Raw genomic sequence first — 23,424 nt, 5'->3', positions numbered from 1 at the left:
CCAAAGATAAGTTTGGGGATGATATGATTGGCACAATGCTTAAGATGTCATTAGGGATACTTGTGCCCCATTACAAGTTCAAGGGCTAGGGTTGAAGCTAGACCATATATTAATCCATTAGAGAAGCCTATACAACTTCAAAAAATGAAATATCGTGTAAGAGGGAGTTCATAACAGTAAGAAGCGATACCAAGGGCCCAGCAGTGTGGCCTAGTGGCTAAAGTCCTTGCCTTGAATGCCCCGGGATCCCATATGGCCCTGGTTCTAATCCCGGCAGCTCCACTTCCCATCCAGCTCCCTGCTTGTGGCCTGGGAAAGCAGTTGAGAATGGCCCAAAGCATTGGGACCCTGCACCCGCGTGGGAGACCCGGAAGAGGTTCCTGGTTCCTGGCATTGGCCATTGCGGCTCACTTGGGGAGTGAATCATCGGACGGAAGATCTTCCTCTCTGTCTCTCCTCCTCTCTGTATATCTGACTTTGTAATAAAATAAATAAATCTTTAAAAAAAAGGAAGCGATATCAAAAACATAGGGAGATAGCAAATAAACAGCCTAACAATGCATCCCAAAAGCACAGAATAAAACAAAACGATGGCAGTAGAAAAAAACAAAGGTCAGAGCAGAAGTAAATGAAATGAAGTAAAATAAGCCACAGTAGGAGAGATTGATGAATCTCACAGTGGAAGTTTTAGCCAGAGGCATTAGTCAAGAGAAAGAAATAAAGTGCATATGAATAGGAAAGAATGAGATCAGGTAATCGTGCTTTGTATAGTATGACATGAAATCATATATAGAAGAACTCAAGGGTTCCAACAAATAGTCATCCTGAAAAGCCAAAGCAATACCCTTCACAATAGCACACAGACAGTAAAAAACACCATAGATTAAATTTAACAAGAATGTGAAAGATCCCGACAATGAAAACTGTAAGACACAGAAAAATGGAACACCTCTCATGAGGATAGACTGAAATAACCATAAAATTTCTTTACTACCCAAAGTGATTTAAAGACTCAGTGCAGTCCCCATCAAAATATCAATAGCATTCTTCATCAAACTAGTAAAAAAAAGAAAACTCCTGAAGCTCATATTGAAGCACCTAAGCCCCTAAATAACCAAAGTTAACTTGAACAAACAAGCAGGAGACATCACATCTCCAGATGTCAATATATTCTACAGAGCTATTTTAATGAAACCATATGCTACTAACCTAAAAACACATACATACATAAGACACATAAACCAACAACAGAATAGAGATCCTAGGGTCCAGCGTGGTGGCCTAGTGGCTAAAGTCCTTGCCTTGCACATGCTGGGATCCCATATGGGTGCTGGTTCTAATCCCGGCAGCCCCGCTTCCCATCCAGCTCCCTGTTTGTGGCCTGGGAAAGCAGTTGAGGGTGGCCCATAGGCTTGAGACCCTGCACCAGCATGGGAGACCCAGAAGAGGCTTCAGGCTCCAAGCTTTGGATCGGCTCAGCTCCAGCCATTTCAGCCACTTGGAGAATCAACAGATGGAAGATCCTCCTCCCTGTATATCTGACTTTGCAATAAAAAATAAATCTTAAAAATTTTTTGATAGAGCCTAGAAATGAATTCATTTGTCTTCAGTCAACTGGATTTTTCCTTTTTTGTTGTTTAGTTTTCCAGATATATTTATTAAAGGGAGAATTAGAGGAAGAGACACTGAAACCAAGAGGCCCGTCATCAGTGTCTTCACTCCCCAGATGGCTAGAATTGTCAGAGCTGAGCCAGGCTGTAACCAGCAGTCAGGAACTCCATCCAAGTCTCAGGTGTCTAGCACATGGGTCATCCTCCACTGCTTTCCCAGGCATATTAACAGGGAGCTGAAATGAAAGTGAAACAACAGCTGGGACTTCAGTCACAGCCTATAAGGAATGCCAGCATCACAGGCAAGGGCTTAAATAACTCCACTGCTCTAAAATGCCATTCCCAAGCCAGCCAGCCATGTTTTGACAAAGGCACCACACACACTGGAGAAAGGTCACTTCAAAAATAGCACTGAAAAAGCTGCAAATCAACATACAGTAGACTGAAACTTGACAGCTTCCCTCTATCTCTCATTCATTACGGGTGGGTTTTTAAAAATCAACTTAAAAAGGACCAAAGATATAACAACTGAAACTAGAAACTTCTAGAAGAGAATATGTGGGAAACATTTCAAGGCATTTGTATAGGTAACAGCTTTTTAGATAAGATTCCAAAAGTACATGCAGCAATCCCACTATTGGATCTTTGTCCAAGGAATTTAAGTTACTCTGTCAGAGAGATAACTGAGTTTCCAAATTTACTATAGAACTAGAACCTGTGTCCATCTAGTGACAAATGAAGAAACAGCTATACAGAATGGAACACTGTTCCAACATAGATTTAAATCTAGTCATTTGCAACAACATGGATGGAATCTGAGGTCAGACAAGTACTAATACATGAAATCTTTAAAAAAAAAATTGAAATCCTGTTCATGTGAGTTGACAGAATGATGGAAGTTACTGGGTCCTGGGAGAATGGGAAAAGAGGAGAAGGAGGAATGTTGATTACCATGTAGTAACTTACGGCTTTATAGCAATGAGATGTTTTGGCATTCTACTGCTTGGTTACTATAGAGAACAAAAATGTATGTATTATTCTAAAGAAGCTGGAAGGATTTTTTGTATTTTTAGTATTTTCACCATAAAGAAATGGAAAATGTTTCATGTATATGTATGTGTGTGTGTACAGAAGCACATACATAATGGAAGTATAAAAAATATATATTTATAAATATTTAGATATTTACACTTATACATGTAGCAAAACATTACAATATCCCACAAATATGTAATTTTTCTGTCAGTTAAAATAAAGTTTTAAATTCTATTTTTTAAATGTTCAAGAATTTCTAAATTTACCTATGAATCTCTTTCTGATAACAGTGGCTTGCAAACTGTAAGGCAACATTTGCAGGAGGATCAAGAGATGGAGTAATCACCTGTCAACCAGGGGACTCAGAAGAAAAGGTAATAAAAGCCTATTGAAAATGTATTCCTCTGTGCTGACATTGTGTTGCTTTTGATCCACCCAAGAAGCACAGAGCTTCAGAGAAACAGGTGGAATGAGTCCTCTCACACATTCACAGGAAAGAGTAAGAATGACTTTCATGTCATGCATGATGACTGTGTTGTTCTTTTTTGGAAAAAGGTATAAAATTTTTTTCTGGACACTGTCTAACTATACTAATTATTTCCTAACAAATTTGTGCTTAATCATAATATAAGCCAAATTTCATTAGTTTTCCACTGAACCACTCAGTTCCTTCAAGAAGGCAAGATTTCTGTTGACCTTTCAGCAATCAGAGATTTGCTCACTTAAAGAGCTTCATGTACAGACTTCAAACCAGCTGGCTGGTAAATGCATACTTTACTGCAAGGGAAACTGGACAGAAAGAAATTGAAAGAATTGAAGTTACTGATTCTGCAGTTTGGTATTCAGTTCTTCCCGTATAGCCTACATGGTGGATACAATAGTGAGCAACAGACAAGGCCTCAATCCTTGTTAAGCTCCTGATCTTACCAGAGAAAACAAACATGAATCAAAAAACCACGCCAAGTATAAACTGCAATGTATCAGTAAGAACTATAAGGAAACTATGAATGCGTACAACCTCATCAATAGCAGGGTTCCATTGTGGATGTGGCATCACTGATTAACTGATGCTATTGGTAGACCCCCAAAAGCAGCACTACAATTTAAAAGTTATCTAAATTTCCCATTTTATGGCCACGTAACCAGAAAGCCTGTGCTTTCTGATTTCAGCCCAGTTCTCACTCTGCCATATCCTATTAGAGGAAATTTAGTCTAGAAAACTGATACCATGTTGGGATTTACGATTAGAAAACACATAGCTATTTTTAGTGTAGTTTGTACACTAGTATACAAAAGTAGTTGTCTAAACATCTTCACTTGATCAAATATTCTCTATAATAAAACTTTGCATTAGTACATTGATAATATTTGGGGAAAACAAGTTGAAATGAATCATTGATTTGGTTGTGTTTGTACCTTCTTAATTAGCCCTAGGGATAACCAGAAACTCTAGTTATTCTATTTCCCAAACTTTCTAATTTTAAAATATATGTTCCAACTGTGCTTGTGGTCTAATTTCCATTAGATTAACTCACTTTAATTGCTGCCTTGTTTATTTCCTAGTTCTTCAGATATTCTGACTCATTTTCTCTTTATCCATGTGCTTTGCCTTTTTATATTTACTCTTCCCTCTTTTGTGTTTTTTAAACCCAAAGTTTTAAAAAATAGCGTTCATCTATTCAATCAGTTATTTAAATTAAGATCTTCAAACAGCTCATTAAAAGTTCTTACTATGGGAAAACTATACATGGATTTCAATTTTTATACCTAAATAAACTTACCTCTTATTTCCATTTTCCTGAACTTTTGGAAGCACCTTTATGCTGCTACCTTATTACAATAATGGCTTAAGAATAAAAAAATAAAGAAGAAACTAATGTTTTCCAAAGACTGTACATATAGCTCACTTGATCAACAATCCTTTCAAATTAGGGCTTTTCTAATTTTGAAGATACAAAAGCCAAAATGAAAGACTAACACTAAAGGCCATATTCTTTCTATTTGTCCATACTTTACTAGTTTTAGGGAGCAAAACATTCACAGAGAAAAAAAACTAGAAAATCACTTTAGTGTGTGTGTGTATATATATATATATATATAGAGAGAGAGAGAGAGAGATAATATATACTTAGCATGTATGCTAAGTATATATATATATAGCATATGTATATATGCTAAGTATATATTATATATATGATTTAAGGACCTGCCAAAAAATATTAAGTACGCACAGAACTCCCCAAAGACATAAGAGAATTTGTCAGGAAACAGAAGAGCAAATTTTAGGAAAACCAACGAGAATTTGATTCCATTATTGGTATTACCTCATTGTTTCACAATTTTACTAGGTGGCTCAGGGACACCCTGTGGACCACAGAACTCAGGTATCCTGAGCAAGATGCTTTAGGTACCATGTATGTGACAAATCTAGGGACTCAGGCCAGCATAGAAGACAAAATGCATCCCACATGAAGAGAGACGTTAGCAGCTCTATTCAGGAGGGCAATGCTGGGTGATTTGTTTAGTCTGAATGCTTCGCTGAGCTCTTTGTTGGCATTTGTTAGTAAATCCTGTAAGTAAGCTGGCTACAAGCCATGCAGCTCCACCTATTCTGTCTCCAGTTCCACCAGCCTTGACTGGGCACTGCATCATGAGTAACACACTACATCAAGGCCAAAAATGAGCTATGTGGACAAACGGTTTTGCGGGAGGAGGAAATTTATTACATACTAGGTATACTTTGGAAGAAATCAGAGTATCACTCCATTTAAATACTGAGATCTTATATCTGGAGTTCTAATTTTACTGATTAGAGGTAACATTTGGCTTCTGTTCCAAAGCAAAACCTAAGAAATGTTTGGCTTCAGAGTACTGCTCTCTTTCATAGGTAGGTTCTTTATCATGCAAAGTAAGTTGATGTCAGTTATTCTGAGCACCCTTTGGTGGGGGGCAAGTAAAATAAGGACAGCAAACTCATAGGAATGGTCTTCAGAAAGCTTATGGAAAATAACATGATAGAACTATGCATACATTTCAACTTTTGGCACCAAAATAATTTTTTTCCATAAACTTTTTAAAATCTTTCAGAATTTTTTGTCTGGATGCAAATTGCAAAGTAAGCATACCAATAAGTTTATGCGTGTGTGTTTTAAAGGAAATGTGCACTTTATGACAGATAAGTATTTACCCAAGTAAACCCAGCAAAATAAATTCTTGAAGCCAAAGAGATCAGTATATCAGCGAGCATAAGCAGACTGGCATATGCAGTTTTCCCAACTGCCCAGCCCTACCCAGTCTGATCTTTTTTAGTCATTGTTAAAAAAAAAAAAAGTGACATAAGTGTGGAATGCTATGGAACTTTCTGCAGAAGAAAATATTGCTCTTTGCTAGGGTCCGGATAATTATTTTCCATTTTCCCTTTCCAACATGCAGTTGTAGACACCCAAAAAATGAAGAAAGACTACATACTGATGGTCTGTGAGCTCTATAATCACTTCAGAGATGTGTTTTATTAAATTGGCTTCATGTTTTTAAATGTTTTAATTTCTTCATATTTTAAACATTTTAATTGACTTCAGGTTTTAAAACTAAATATTCTCACACAAACAACTCCAAAACAGGATTTCTAATGTCTCTAAATAAGATTTAATAACATTGGCCCTGCCTTCCTAAATGACAACAATGAGCTAGGATTAAAAATAACTACCCCTATTTGGACTCTGCTCCAGCCACTCCCATTAAGTTCTTAACAATAACGGTGAGAGGCATGTGTCAATCCTCCTGGTGTTTGAACTGTTTTCTTGAAATAGCAAAACATTTCTCTGAACCCAAGGAACCAAAATAGGAAGTGAAAGCTGGATACAGAGGGCTACAAAACACAGGAAATATTATTGGTAAATATGAGAAACCACTGTGCAGCTCCTGTCTGCTGAGCTCATCAATGTTGGAATATTCTCAATGCATGTTTAAAATAAATCATGTTTCTAAGGAAAGTGTTTCTAGTATGTGGGAAGCATATTTTGGTAAAGACCTTAAAGAAAGATAAACATGGTTAGTAAATTATTTGTCTTCTTTGTGTTATGCCAATTCTCCTAGACCAAGGCACATAATACACTAAATGGAAAAATAAAACAAAAGCATGTAGTGTGATTTGCATATGTCTCAGTTCCATAAGTTTTCAGATACCACTCTACTGTTTATTTTCCCAGTCCATGAAAATGGAGAGACCAATGTGGTCATGACTTAAAAGCAGCATCTCGAATAGAAGGCTTTGGTTCCCATTAGCCTTTCCATCTCCTAGTGAAATTCATTCTGGAATGGCCACTACTAAGTGGATAAATTAACTTAAATGTCAGGCAGCTACTCATTGCTCAGTTTTGATGGGCCCTTGTTAGCAGCTTAGCTTCCTAATCTTTTAATTTTTTCCTTCACTTTGAGAAACATCTCTCTAAATCCTATGTTTAAGTCTAGAAACTTATATTTGAAAAAAAAAAATCCTTGTGACCAAAGAAAATGAGTCACACAACAAATCCAAAAAGTTTAGTCACTAAAACATTTTCAGGTCTATAAAAACTTCTAAAGGGACTATTTTTTAAACTCTAAAAAGAGGAAAATATTAGCCCAAAGAAGAAACAAGATTTAACATTTTTCATTAGTTCCCCAGGAAGGCATTTTTCGTATCTTTTTGGGACTCTAACCTGAAACCAGAGAGATGTTAACCTGTGACTCAGGAAAGCATTCTGAGATAATAAATATTTTGGAGTCCTGAACCAGCTTACCTAAAAAGGAGAGTTTAGGAGGCACACTGAGAAGTATTCATCCAAGTTGGACACCTCCCAGGAAGGTTTAAGCCCTGAGAGCTGACTGAATTCATTGACAAGGACATTTTTTAGCTCTAAGCTGTAATCAGAAAGTTTCATATTGCTTTACTGAACAGAGAAAATTTTTATGCTAAGTACTTTAAGGATCTTCTTGGATCATAACCCTGTTTTTTGGAAAACCGTAGAAAAATGAAATGGTTGCATTACACCAGGCCTATCATTTACTCACTGCTTGCTTCATTCCACACTGCTGCAAAGGGAATTCCATGGAGAAGCAGTAACTTGCCAAAGTACCTACTCAACATTTGAATCGTATGTGATGTTTTACAAAACACTCGCACAGTGGAGAGAACACATACATTTATGGATTTAAGACTCACTCTGTATGCCTGGATACAACACTGTACAAGAAAACCTTCAAAATGTTCATGAGAATGTGTATTATGCAAAAACTGGAGTTTTAAAAATGCAGCACAATAGCTAAAAATTATGGGCACAGGCTTAAAGATGTGTATCTTCCAGAGGTTTGAAAGATATACATTCAGTAAACACAATACAACCATCATTAATGTGCAGGCCCCTCATGACATCAGCAACAGGTGAGGGAAGAAGAAACCCTTAGATAATGTGTGGGAATTACTGGGACTATCCTTTAATTATGTTTGTAAATACTAATAAGTAGTTTTGATGTGTGTGTCTTATGCACAGTTCCTTATGAGTTTAATGTATTGAATTTTAACATAATAGAGATTTTTTTTACAGAACTTTAAAATCTGGGTTTTTATTGTGAAGGATCAGCATACTCAGATAAATCCTTAAATATTTTGACAATTTAGAACCAGATACACTGGCACATAGTTACAACTGATGAAATCAATTCTGTTTAAAAATTCCATTTGTGCTTCTAACCTTTATCTGCAAACTTTCCTTAAACTAAGTCTGGTTATTTTGAAGTGATATTTGAAACATGAGCTGTAGTTGCACAGGTCCAGTAACAAACTTATTTTAGACTAAGCACCAGTTCTAGGTTACTTTCAGAAATAATCTACTGAAGATACAATAGTCAAAAAGTTAAATGTGGAAAAATGACATATCATACTTGTTTGAGAAGACAGTCTTTAAAATTACACTATCCAGTACTCCTTTAAGATATTACTTATGTGAGGAAGACAGTACAGCTAAAGAAAATAATTGTCTCATTTAATCATATTATTAATCATTTGCAGCTTTAATTGGGTCATAATAGTTAGTAGATATGAAAATGAGCAAATTAGTAACCCTACCTTCAATAATACAAATAACGTGATTGGGGGCTACAATTAAATCACTCAGCTGTCCTCATAATTATGCTATGTTCATATACAGTTCACGTTTAAACACTAAAATCTTCAAGCAACCAAAGTTTTGATTTCCAGACTTAAACTGACAAAATCTAAATGAACTAATCAGAGTCAAGAATATTAAAAATTATGTTTTATCAATGATACAATTCCCTTTAGAGCTTGTTTTTAACTGAAGCGCTGTGCATGTCTGGGTACAACATTTCACAACCATTGATCAAGTTTGGGCAAGCAATGCTAATACTGCTGCCAGTTCTGCTCTGGAAGAGGGTCGCGCTTTCTGATGCATGCATACACTGACCCTGTACTTTCTTTCCTTTCCTTTGTTTCCTGTGCCATGCTTGCTGTGTAGCAAATGGAATCTCTTGCAGTAAGTTAACTTTCTTTCATACTCTTAGTCCATTTAGGCATGGACCCATAACAAACCTTATTTTTACTGTTACTATTATATCTCTTAGCATGTTTTCCCTTTTTAATTTATTTTTGTTTTATTTGGTACATTGAGATGCAGCAGTTTCTCAGTAGCATTTTAGGATGCTTTTGCCCCATGGCAGAAACCTAAGTTGCTATGAATTCTCATATTATCAGTGGAATATTCTCAGTAATAACTACCATTATTTGGCACTTAGGAAAGTCAGTTTTCATAGCTAGGTTTCCCTTAAATTGTTTAGACAACATTGTTTTTAAACAATCCATTTTTATTTGCAAGTCCCTGGCAGTTCTTCTGTTCCAGATTTTCTATAAAGAGGTTTAAATAATAATAAAATGTTTCATTAAAACAACAAAACACCAAGATTGGGTTAGCGAGTACAGCAACTTCGTTAGACTTGGGCTGGTTAACAGTATTGAGAACGGAAATTACATTCAGGATGGTCTTAGCATAAATACTAGTAATTTAAAATCAGAATCAAACGTCAGTTCATAATAGCAATAGAATATCCTTCCTAAAACTTAAATTCTTATGACATCTTTGGTTAAACTGATTTGGGGAACAATTTTAAGTCCCACTAGATGCTTTCAATTCTGAGATGAGTTATTTATAATCTATCTGTAGTTTACTAAAAGAAAGGTCTGTTTACCCTTACTTAACCCCACACGAACAGTGAAGTGTTTAGTTTAAACAATACATTTAGCCCAATTTCACTTGTGACTGTTGAGCCATGGAAGTCGATCTGGTGAAGTCTGTTCTTTCACAGAATCCCACTGCTCCCTTGGAGCTAGCCCATCCTTAGAACTAAGAGCTAAAATTTAGCATGATCTCTGACGCTGGGTTACTCAGGATCAGTTTCTCCTCATGACACACATAATCCATACAACAGAAACACTTGGCTCAAGGATCCTTTTGAAGGATTTTATTTTAATATTCCTCCACCTAATATCTTGGATGTTTCCTTGATTTCATTTTTTACTGTATCTGATCTCTTTTTATATGTCTTGAACTTAAGAAATGTTTAATGGACTGTTGAGTAGAAGCCTCATCAGTAGGAATGACACACTACTTTAAAGAACTGTAAGCTGGTATTAACACAGACTTTATAAGTGTCTGTACCATACATGGCAGCTGGAACTGCAACACAGAGTAATTGCCCAAGCATTGACTGAATTTAAAAATCTAACAGCTAGAGCTACAAGGATTTTCATAACTAAAACGTATGTTTTTAAAAATAATTTATTTCTTTAGAAAATGAAGACAACCACTCAACCACTGTAATTTGCATATATTTACTTGGCAAATAGACTGAAAATTTGGAGGCTCACTCAGTCCTTTTATAACTATTGTTCTTCTCTATATAGTCATTTTTTATTATATAGGCTATTATATTCTATATTATACTGTGTATGTTTTGATGGCATTTGTGGACTGGATTTTGTTTCTCTCTTTTATTTGGAATGATTACAGCTAGTGAAGTTTCCTTAATTTTAAGAAAAGTTTGCTTGCCTCTATTGAGATTTTCCTGATTCAAGAATGACCCTGCTCCTTTAATAACTTTCTTCTCATGCCAATTTTCTCCTTAGCAACTGGAACTGTGCCAGAGACTCTACAAGCTACACTTCCAGCTGCTGTTGCTATTTCAGTCCTACTGTAAGCTCATTGGCCAGGTGCATGAAGTTAGCTCCATGCCAGAGGTGAGTTTGTACACTTCCCAATTCTGTATTCTGACACTAAAATCATTACTGGTTTTTGTTGTTATTCTCCACTCTAGACACCATTTGTAACTGCCACATGATTTTATTCCCACAAAACTATTTTGTTGAAGCATAAGTCTCACATTTACTGCTATTCTGGTTCTTACATCTTTTTTTTAATGCCTGGGATAGGGTGAAGTAGATAGTAGAGACCTCAAAATTCATAGCTGAGAGTAGAATGTGAGTGCCTTTCTCCACTTGCTTGAATCTCACCGAGTGATCCTTATTTGAAAAGAATTCCTTGTATTATGGTTTTTCTTCTTTACATTTAGCTTTTCATACCTGCCCTTACATTGAAGTAAGAAGGAAATATCTATATGATATGTATAGTTCTGTTCAGTCACAGGACATTAATATCTTTCAATGTAAAAAGATAATTTAAATACCTTGCTTCCAAGAAAGCCAAATTTTCCCGTAATTGGAAGTGGAAATGAAATAATGGCAGTGTTCATTGGATATCATGAAAGTGCAAAAGATGAGTACCTAAATTGCAGAGGGCTGAGAAAAGTTCAAATTGGAAATTTTTGGAAGGATATCTCCCCTTAACAGAATCTTGAAAGATGAGTTCTAGTTCTAGTTAGAGATCATGTGGAGGTTGCAAAGCAACATTCAAGTAAGAAGAAACAACCTGGACATAGACATGGTGTTTTAAAAGGGGGGAGGGGAGTAAAGGAAGGAAGAGAAGGAGAGGGAGAGGCACAGGGAGGCAGGAAGAAAGAACTGTAAGAGAACTATAATCAGTTTATTACTATTAGAATATAAAATGCAAACCAAAAAGGAGCAATGAACTAAGGCAGGACAAAGAGGCAAAAGGAAGGCCATGCAAGACACTGCACTTAAGAATACCCTAGACAGATCTCTGTAACAGCTTTGTGGAGTCGATCTGGTAAGATCTAGACCCTATTTATAAGGCTGCCATATAGTTTAGAAAGAAGATTCTGACTAGGACAGAAATGCTAGGTACCAAGAGGAGGAAGGAAATGGCAAGTTCTTAGAATAAAAGATCAATTCAGCTGACATAAGGGAGAAGGACAGGTCAAGAACAAACAAATGAACTCATATGCCATTTTCCATGATTTAAAAAAAAATTCGAGCAAGATGTCTTATTCTAGAGGTATCTGATACTTGTCTCCCTCTACTCCTCCCGTAAGTACACACACGGAATTACGAACACACTACTCTACTCCTGCTATAGTGACCAGAGTGAGAATTGTATGGAACACAAAAGCTCCAACTGCACAGGAAAGGGAAGGAGACACCTTGTTGCTCTCTCTGTCTACCCAGTCAGGACTAATTGAGAACCAACAGAGACTTCCCACTGTGAAATAAAGGTCATCAGGACAGCTGTATAGCTCACCTCCCCAGTTACTGCCTATCTTCCCTGCTGGAAAAATCCTACAGACCTCACAGGCCCTGATCCCAGTTTCAGGAGCAGCTTCCTGCAGTGCCCATGGCTACAACACTCCTGGGGAGGAGTCCCCTTCGTATCTCACCTTTGTATGACCCAAGATGCTACTGTACAGCATCATGTTGAAGCTGAGGTGTCTGCCATCATCACTCCATACTCCACACATCTGAGGACACTGTTTCCCAGCCAGGTGGAGTGCTCTGTCTCCCTACCCTCTGGAAACAAGCTGTACAGGAAGCATTCATCCTCCCCTTCCAGTTGGTTCTGCACCCCACCATCAGCTACTTAAGGCCTATAGCCAGTAAAGCAGCTGTGACCCTGTTGCTCAAGCAGTGCCCTGCCTCAGTGGGCCCAGGCACTCCAGTCAGCAGACATTCCACACTGGAGTTACCAAAGCAGCAATGTCCCTGCAGTGCTTAAACCAATCCATGAAGGCAAAGAGGTGCCATTGTAGCACCCAGTTTCTCAAAATAGTCTGCCCCTCAGAAATGGTGCATGCTGGCCCATCGGAGAAACCACAGCTAGACCAACAGAGCAGAGTGCCTCCTGAGCACCTGCAGCAACCTGGTTCCTCGGTGTCAGGGAACTGGATCTTTGTCAGAGCCAACAGGGTACCTTGTGTTCATATGCTCTGGTCCAGCAGAGAAGCTGCACCCGAGACAGTAGAGCAGCTGTGTCCCCTTGGGAACTGAACCAACCCTAGAAATTTGGGGCTCTAAATCCATAGAGTAACCATGAACCCAGTGCCTAGGTTCTCAAGGACCAGGTTAGGCTGGTTCAAAAAAAAAAAAAAAAAAAAAAAAGAGCTACACTCAAGTGGCCTTGCCACTTCAACCCCCTGGAGAATTGGAACTTGTGGTCCAGAGGAGCAGCTGCAATCCTGATGTCTGAGCCAATGTGGCACCTGGCCATCAGGGAAACAGTTTTAATATCTCCCTCTCCTGTGAGTCCAACAGCCATTGCACACATCCCTGGATCTGTACCAGCCTTCCAGTATATGAGCTGCTGAGGTATCCCATCTCCCTCTGAAGTACAGCCAACTCGCACCATTCTTTGCTGCCTGGAGCCCAAGGCATTGTGGTAGCCCACCAGTCCTGAGTCTTTCTGCACTTGGCTTCATTAAACCTGGGCCACTGTTATATCCTTCAACTCCAGGGTCCATAGTCTACTGTGTAATATCTTTTCTCCTGGTGTCCAGGTTACCTCTGTACACTGTTGGGTCTGGAACCCAATTTGTGGCAGTGAGGGGAAGGTTAGGTTGTTGGGAACCCAATTTGTAAGTGTGCCTTGCTCTCTGGGACACAAGAATTTTGGGGACTATTACTTCCCTCCCAAAGTCATGGAATGCTCTGCCCTAACCCCCAGGATAGAAGTCATAGATAGTCCCTTAGGGAGTAAGAGTCACAGTCCTCTACTTGGTGGGGGAACTCTGTTGACCCATGCCTAAGGAAGCCAAACTGCATATACATCATCTGTGCCATGGTAGTTCAGTAGTGCACTGAAAGCCTAGAACTGGGACCATTCCACAGCTACTGCTACCAACTATATTCTATAACACAGAAAAACCCTGTTGCTGCCTGTGGCCTATGTCACACCTGACACCAAGAGGCATCCCTTCAGCTGCACCTCCTCAATATTATTATTAGAAATAATGAGAGATACCTAGAGATACCTAGAGCCCTGTCTATAGAGAACCCAACAACCTAACCTTCCCCTCACTGCCACAAACTCAGGCTAGATCATTAGTCATCTGCAGTCTTTGCTCTGTTTACTACAACTAACAAAGCTACAAGGAGATTGTGCTACTTTATCCACCCAGAACCATAGCCAATATATCCTATCCAGCTGACACCCTGGGCCCCATCTGCAGGGGAAAAATCTTTCTTTATGAAAGCCACTCCTTAATATTGGAAAAAGTTGTTCTAACAAACTTACATACAGCGACACAGGGACACAAAAAAAGAAATATGAAAAACCAAGGAAACATACCAAAGGAACACACTCCCCCACTAACAGATCTTCCTGGCAAAGTAAACTTACAGATTGCCTGAAAAGAAATTCAAAATCATCTAAGTCATGAAACTAGTCAAATTATTAAAGCTCTGAACACAAAATTCAACAGAGATATATATCCTTTAAGAACCAACAGATCTTAGGCAGGGAAGAAACCCGGGATTGAAGTAAAATTACAGTTAATAATTTCAACAGCCTACTAGAGCATGCAAAAAAAAATTCTGAACTTGAAGACATGTCTTTTGAAATAACATAAGAAAATTTTAAAAAACACTGAACAAGTGAATAAAACTTATTGGATTTATTGGACATTAGATAAACATTCACATTATGCGAGGTTGAGAGGTGGAAAAGACAAAGGAGCAGAGAACTTATTACAATAAATGTGGTAAATGTCCCAAGTGTTGGGACAAATGGGGACTTCTAGATCCAAAGGTCTGCAGTAGGACCTTAACCCAGAGAGATCGTCATCAACATACATTATAATACAAGTGAAAAACACAAAATGTTAAAAGCATCACAAGTAAAATGTCAAGTGACCTGCAAGTAATCACCATTATTTCTCAGCAAAAGGCTTACAGGGTAGGATGTAGGAACAGAGCTTTGAAACAAACAATAACAAAAATGTAGCCAAGAATGCTATTCTAAGCAAAGTTCTCCTTCAGAAGTGAAGGAGGAATAATGACTTTCCCAGACAAGAGATCATTCATCATTTAGAAAATAAAAAGCTGGGCCCAGCATGGTAGCCTAACGGCTAAAGTCTTCACCTTGCACGTGCCGGGATCCCATATGGGCACCGGTTCTAATCCTAGCAGTCCCGCTTCTCATCCAGCTCCCTGCTTGCGGTCTGAGAAAGCAGTCAAAGATGGCCCAAAGCCTTGGGACCCTACACCCACGTGGGAGACCCGGAAAAGGCTCCAGGCTCCTGGCTTCAGATTGGCTCAGCCCCAGAGGTTGTGGTCACTAAGGGAGTGACTCAGATGAAGACCTTCCTCTCTGTCTCTCCTCCTCTCTGTATATCTGACTTTCCAATAAAAATAAATCTTAAAAAAAAAAAAAGAAAAAGCTTAAGGAAGTTTAAAAAAAGGACAATATAATCATGGAAACACATTAAAATGTAAAAGTCACTGGTACACATAAATACACTAACAAATTTAGGATATTCCATTACTGCAATGATATAAATCTTTCAGATCCTTAGTATAAAGGTTAAAAGTCAAAATATTCTAAAGTATCTATAGCAACAATAAGTTGCTAATGGAATCACAGTATAGAAGATACAACTTGTGAAAGTAAATAAAAATAGAGGGAGGGAAAAAGTCTAGTTATTAGCAACTTAAAACAGTCCATTATAACTACAAGATGTTTTATGTAAGCTGTGTGGTAACCATGAAGCAAAAGAGTTTCAACAGCTGCACAAATGGGAAAGAAGAAACCAAGGCTTAGGATTACGGAAAATGACCAAGCCACAAGGGTAGACAAAAGGATGAAAGGAATAGAGATCTACTGGGTGAAGGAGGTGGGGAGAAACGAAAAACTGGCAGAAGTCCTGTCAGTAATAACTTTGAACATAAATAGGTTAAACTGCAATCAAAAGACATGGAATGGCTGAATTTTGAAAAACTCTATATATGCTGGCTTATTTTGGCCCTCAGACACACATGGGGTTAAAGTGAAGAGATGAAAGACATTCCATGAAAAAAGTAACAAGAGCAAGAATAGTCACACGTAAATAGGTTTCAAGTCAACAACTGTCAATTGTCAGAAGAGACAAGGTCATTGTTTATGACAGATGGGTCAGTTTATCAATAGAATGCAATAACTACATATGTACCCAACCAAATATGTAAAGCTAATATTGATGAGCATGATGAAAGAAATAGAGATCCACATAATAATAGCAGGAAAATTCTGTACCCACTTCCACAATGGTTCAGACAGAAAATTAAGGAAACACCGGACTTGAACTGAAGTAGACAAAATGGACTGAACATGTAGAATGTTAACTCTGAAAGGGTAAACATTCTTCAGAACAGATCAGATGTTAGCCCACATAATACGTCTTACAAATTCAAGAATATGCCAATCATTATCTTGTACCTTTTCTTAATTAAAAATGGAAGAATACTAGGAATAATCACAGAAGGAATCATAATTCACAAATGTTAATCATAATTCACAAATGTTTAAATAACATGCTCCTGAACAAGCAATAAAATATCAGCAACAGTCCAGCCTACCCATCACAATATGCATCATGACCATGTGGAATTTATCCTGGACATGCAAGGCTGATTGAACATACACAGATCAATTAAAATAATACATCACATCAATAAAGGAAAACAGAGAAAGCACTTGAAAAGCTTAACATCCTTTCTTTAGTAAAAGCTGTTAGTAATTCAGATATAGAATTCAAGTTACTCAGCGTAAGAAAAACCATTTATGAAAATCCCACAAATGCAGTAATTTATGGGGAATGACTGGGAGTTTTTCTGATGACACAATTAAAGCAGTGATGCCCATTCTTACTATTTCTTTTTTTTTTTTTCGTTTCTTCATTTTATTCATCTTTCACAAACTTTTAAAGAACCTTCCCAAGGAATAATTTGCAGTAATAAAGGGATTATTCTATCACAACAGAAGAATGCAAAACATATAGAAACTCTGGAAGAAATCAACAAACTAAATTGAGTTATATTTCCTGCAATTAATTCATTAGAATTTATTTGATATTTGATTCTGCTAATTCCAACAGAGAATGAGGTTGAGTTCTGAGAAAGCTTTCCAAACAACTTTCAATATTGTCAGTGAAAAGCACCCAGGTACAGAGGGAAATCCAATTAATTTTTAAATGAACTTGCATGCACAGCAATGTTTGCAATGACACACACCAATGTGTGCATGCACTGATGCAGAAAATAGGACATTCTTACTATTTCCATTAAGACAGCGCTAGAGGTACTAGCAAGCAGACGAGAAACACAGAAATGCAGGCTGGAAAGGAAGAAGTAAAATTATCTCTATTTGCAGATGACATGATCATTTATACATGTATATGTGTGTGTATATATATGAAATTGGTGATATATGTATCACAAAATACATATATCACATAAAATATGTATCAAATATATACATATATATTTCAAAAGTTGTTTCAGAAAGTTGCAGAATACAGAACCAATATGCAAACATACTATTTTATATACAAATAATGACATAGATAAAAGACTAGTTTTTTAATTATGAGTATCAAACACAAATACCTATGAATAAGTTTAATTTCAGAGGTAAAAATACTTGTACACCAAAATTCTTGATAGATCAAAGATACAAACAAATGGAAACTTCTATTCATGAATGGGAAATATTCACATTATTAAAACAGCCATATGACCAAAAGAAATGTATAAATTTAGCATAATCAATCAAAATTCCAATGACACTCTTTAAGCAGAAAAAAATAATTCTTGAGAATACCAAAGAATACACAGAAGCAAAAAACAAACACTTGTTCCACCCTCCTTCCTCCAAACCTCAACCCCTCCCCACCCTAATCAGAAACCGATTGGGTATGCATCCGTCTCATTTTGTGAACAATGTTAAAAATGGTGTTTATGAAAATACCAAAAAATAACCAGAACAGTACAGAGACACCACTAACACACATAAAACTTGAACAGTTAAAGCAATGACAACAAAGAAAACAGGCTGGAAGCCTCACACTTACTGATTTAAAGTTATTTCAAAGCTAGAGTCATCAAAACAGTAAAGTACTTGCATACAAACAAAAACATAGGTCAGCGGAACAGAAGAGAGCCGAGAAGTTAGTTCAAGTATATATGGTCAGCTCATCTTAAACACAGCCATGAGAAAAACAAATCACTTCAATGTGTGGCACTGCAAAAAAAATGATTTTCCACGTACAAAAGAGGGAAACTGTACTCTTAAACCACACACAAAAAAGATTGTTGAAAGGGCTAAATGTAATACCTGAGATATTAAACTCATATAAGAAAATGGGGGTAAAAGCTCTACAGTATTAGCCTTTGTAATGACTTTAAATATTACACCAAAAGCTCAGGCTTCAGAGGCAAAACAAATAAGTGGTTCCTCAACCAATTAAAAAGATTATTCACAGCAAAGGAAACAATCAAGCAAAAACAAAGGCAGCCTACCAACTAGGGAAAAATATTGACAAACTAAATATCTGACAGGGTTTATATACAAAATTTCAGCTCTTACATTATTAGCAGGAGAAAAAAAAACAAAACTATTACAACAGGATCAAGAGACTTGAACAGATATTCTCCGATAAAGATATAAAAATAACATAAATGAGGTATGTGGAAAGGTACTTAACATAACTAGCATTCAGGAAAATGCAAAAAGTGAGATATGGCCTCACACCCATAAAGATCACTGTTATCAGTTAGGCAAGGGATGACAAATATTGGCACATAACGAATGCTGGAGAAAAAGAAAACCAAAAGATAGTTTTGAGAGAATATGGATTGGCATAGCCATTAAGGAAAACAGTATGGAAGTTTCTTTAAAACTTGAAATGGCCTGATCATACAAAGCAGTAGTCAATCTACTAGCTGTGTATCCATAGGAAACGAGATCATCACTTCTTAAAGGTAGCTGCAGCCTCATGCCCTTTGCCATGTTATTCACAATAGCCAGAAATACAGAAATAACCATAATTATATCCTTTAATGGATGAATGGGTAAGTAGAATATACCATGTATAATTTACACACACACACAATGATCATTGAAAAAGTTCACAGATATAGAATTCAAAGTTTATTTTGGTGTAAAAAAGAACAAAATCATGCACAGTTCTTTCCTAACAAGCATTTCCATGGACTTTTTGGAGAGCTCACATATATACATATTTTAAAATTTATCCAACACAACAAACCTGTTTCAAATCTGATTTCAACAAACTCAATAAAGAACTCTTATGCAGTGGAATATTACTTAGCCCTTAAGGCAGTCGAGGACGGCCCAAAGCTTTGGGACCCTGCACCTGCGTGGGAGAGCCAGAAGAGGCTCCTGGCTTCGGATCTGCTCAGCTTAGGCCATTGTGGCTGCTTGCAGAGTGACTCAACAGACAAAAGATCTTCTCTGTCTCTCCTCCTCTGGCTACCTGACTTTCCAATAACAATAAAATAAATCTTTAAACAAACAAACAAAAAAAGAACATGGATTTGGAAACCAGACCATCGAGTTCAAGTTCTAGACTTGCTTTTTAAAAAATGCCATTTGTCACAACATAAATGGAACTTATAGGACACTGTACTTAGCAAAATAATCTAGACACAAAAATATAGGATCTCACTTATATATGCACTATTAAAAGGGGGACTAAGAGAATGCTAGAAGGCACAGAGTTAACTTGTGGATAGCATTTGTAAAGAGGGACATGGAAAGGGAGGATCAGGAAATCCAGTGTCAGGGGAAGAGGAAAATGGGGCAACATAGGTCAAATAGATACAGAATAACAGATATGTAGAATGTGTAGAGATTGAATGTAGTACTTGAGAACTAAAGTTAATAAACTAATTTACTTTCAGGATTTTAAAATTAATTTTAGTTGCTCTTGACACATACATACACAAAAGAAAAAATTATGGTAAGCTGGCAGATGTTCATCTGTTTTACTACAGTAATTATTTTATTATCTATATCCCATTATAGCATGTTATAAACCTCAAATACGCATTACACAAAACAGCAATTGGGGTATGATCCTGGAGCACTATGTGTTATGTACCATGTGTATATTTATGGACCCACTGAATACATTTCTTTGGAGACATAAAACAAGCCTGTGTTCAAATGCAGTAAGAAGTAAAAATGGTATCTTTTTTTTTTTTTTTCTTCAACAGTTGCTGAATATGTCCAGGGAACTGAGTGATCTAAAGCGAAACCTGAAGGAGGCCACTGCAGCCATTGCTGCTGATCCTCTCTACATAGAGGGAGCATGGTCTGAGCCAACCTTCACGTCCACTGAAGCGGCCATCCAGTCCATGCTGGAGTGCCTCAAGAACAACGAACTTGGCAAAGCTCTACGGCAAATCAGGGAATGCAGGTCACTCTACTGTTTCTTTCAGAGATGGTTTCGGAAAATGCACATCTCATCATGTGTTTGTCATGCCTGGAAATTAACTCACCACAGAAAGGATGTCTGTATTTTATATGGCTTTTCTCAGGTCTTTACCATTGCCATGCCAAAAACATTTGGCATTCAAAATGTACCCATTTAAAATATTGTGGTTGATTCTGGCCATATGCCATCCTTAAGATGCACTTCAAGGTATATCTCTATACAATTTGAAATGACTACCTGAACATATCCTTTTTAAGGTTTTACACCAGTATTTTTAAATCACACTCACATTCATTGGAATTCACATTCAAAGAAGTATAATCAGAATGCTATCAGTAAAAGGTAGTATTTAAAGAATATTAGACTCCATTCTGCATTTCTTATACTTTTGATGTTTTCAAAATCAGCGATATGCAACATTCTGACACTAATTATGGCAGTATTTGCGCAATTCTATATTGCCTCAGTAAAACTTTATTTTTTGTAAAAAAAAAAAAAACTAATCTTATATTAATCTTATATTAATGAACACTCGTAAACTCCTAGCTGTGTGACCAACAATGTCTCTAACGTGTGCTATTTTATTTTTGACTGCAGAAGTCTGTGGCCCAACGACATCTTTGGAAGCAGTTCTGATGATGAGGTCCAGACACTACTGAATATTTATTTCCGTCACCAAACTCTAGGACAGACGGGTACTTACGCACTGGTGGGATCTAACCAGAGCCTGACTGAAATATGCACCAAGCTGATGGAACTGAACATGGAGATACGGGACATGATTCGCAGGGCCCAGAGTTACCGAGTTCTCACAACTTTTCTTCCAGACTCCAGTGTTTCCGGCACTAGTCTCTGACAGGAGCTTCCCGTCCCCCATGGGTTCCAGGCTGGCGGTGCTGCCATGCTGGGGCGACGTCATTCAGTGTCTTCTCAGTCTTCACAAGGCTTGGACGGACTGTTCTCCCTCTTGTTACCTGTAGGACTTTTTCTAAAGAAGATGGCAGAACTTCCAATATGTAGCAATACTCTAGGAACCAAGGTAGCATAGGATATCCTGAGACAGACTCCATCCGTCATGCTGTGTGGCACAAATGTGTTATTTACTGAGCAAATGCAACTCACTACTGAAAAAGTGACTTCCATTGCATACCAAAGCCGACTACACTGAACAATAACTTCCTTTCTAGAAAAGAATTTTAGATTGGCAAAAGTGCAATGTTTTCTTCACTTAAAAATTTTTATATTCTAAAATTTGTACAGTCTTGCTTTTTTTTTTTAATTTCCTTTTTTTTGTTTTTCCTTTTTGTGCTGAGAATGGGGCAGGCAGAATGAAGCTGGCCACTGAAGACATGGAAGATGGTCTAAAGCTGACAGCCTGTTTATTTGAAAAGGGAATTATAAATGAATTACAATTTAATGCACACTGTTATTTGAATACAATTACTGTACGTAAATGGAGCTGCTGTGAAGTACCTTTTCTTATGTTGCTAGGCTACTGTTTCTGAAGGCCCTGGATCTCTGCACCAAAATTGATCCAGATAGACTCTTTTTAAGGATCGTGGCTGCTTTTTACAAGAAGGTTGCTTTTATGAGCGTATTTATATTACAGATCGATGAGTGTTAATTTTAATTCACTTTGCCATTTTGTAGAGAAAATTAATCACATTATAATTTCCAAGTCTTTTTACCTGTCATGCATGCATATTTTAATATCCATTTGGATAGTCAGGAGTAGAATCATAAAGGCAAAATATAAGTTGTCACTTTGTTTTTTAAGAATGTCATTTTATTTGTAATATATGTAAAAGGCCATTGTTAGTTTTCTCCTTAAACTTAACGCTGTCAAGTGTTAGATGTGTGCATGTGAACCTGTTACACATCCAAAATAGTCAAAGTTTATCTATGTAACTTATTCACTCTGTAAATACATTTAAAGTTTTTGTGATGTAATCTTGATTGATATTCTATTCAGAACTTTCTTTAGACTAAAAAAAGTGACAAAATACATGTTGACCATGGATTTTATTTCTGAATGGCATTTATTTACATTTTTACATGTGGGCTGCCACAGTGGAAACTGCAAAAGATGCTTCTATGTGTATCCAATGATACCCATTGTACATGGCCCTGCGAAGGCTGAACCAAGTTTGAACTCTTTGGAGGTAGGCAGCAAGAATCATGATCTTCAGTTTTCTTGGTAAGCCAACAAATACGAATAAGTCAGAAGAATGAGGGCTCCATGGGGCAATAAAATATCATTAGATTATCCAGTCCTAAGTACTGAAATTGACTCTATAATGAGCAGGAAATGATAGCACTTTGCTTCCTTCACGACCACCTATCTACCCCACTAAGAAAAATAGGGCCATCAAGACACGTGATCGGATTTTTACTATCTTCCCATTCGTGTTTTACTTGGACTAACAAATGTATCTTCCTTTACTAGCATAAAATTATTGAGTCATCAGTAGCAATTTTCCAGAGTATCCTGTAGCACAGTATCTGATCTAGGATGTCTTTATGTTGCCATAGAAGCAACTATTAATAGATTTCAGTAATATTGGGATTGCTGCAAACATTCTTCTGATGACTTTTTTCAAATTTTCTGAAAGATATTCACTATCGCAGAAGACAACTGAATCAATCTCTGAAAAATACCTCAAAATCTAGGTTTCTGTGGGTAACCACAATAGCCAACTCTCAGTGTTTTATTGGGAACTACAGAATGAAGTGACCAACCATGACTGAATCTTCCACAATGCCTACTTACCCAACTATGAATCATGATACTTAGTTTTTTTAAAAAGTGGGGTGGATGTTGTGGCTCAGTAAGTTAAAGGCTGTGCCTGCACTGCTAGCATCCATATAGGCCACCTGGTTTCAATCCTGG

The 23,424-nt window shown here is 37.2% G+C and overlaps 1 protein-coding gene across 5 annotated transcripts in view; it reads left to right on the top strand.

Moving 5' to 3' along the window:
• FRY (FRY microtubule binding protein) overlaps positions 1 to 22,559 on the top strand; it is a 440,002-nt gene extending 417,443 nt beyond the window's left edge. For 4 of the 5 annotated variants that reach the window (XM_058670891.1, XM_058670892.1, XM_058670888.1 and 1 more), the window contains 5 exons: positions 2,936 to 3,019; positions 9,158 to 9,175; positions 10,822 to 10,932; positions 20,314 to 20,516; positions 21,132 to 22,559. In XM_058670891.1, the coding sequence (XP_058526874.1) occupies positions 2,936 to 3,019; positions 9,158 to 9,175; positions 10,822 to 10,932; positions 20,314 to 20,516; positions 21,132 to 21,390 (675 nt within the window). In that variant the 3' untranslated portion in view covers positions 21,391 to 22,559. The remainder of the gene's footprint in view (positions 1 to 2,935; positions 3,020 to 9,157; positions 9,176 to 10,821; positions 10,933 to 20,313; positions 20,517 to 21,131) is intronic. The other variant, XM_058670890.1, reaches the window with a different exon arrangement.
• The last annotated feature ends 865 nt before the right edge of the window (positions 22,560 to 23,424 follow it).

Source organism: Ochotona princeps, chromosome 12 (assembly GCF_030435755.1).
Source record: "Ochotona princeps isolate mOchPri1 chromosome 12, mOchPri1.hap1, whole genome shotgun sequence".
NCBI lineage: Eukaryota > Metazoa > Chordata > Mammalia > Lagomorpha > Ochotonidae > Ochotona > Ochotona princeps.
Note: the sequence above shows the minus strand (reverse complement) of the source record. Positions and strands in the feature narration are given on the sequence as shown.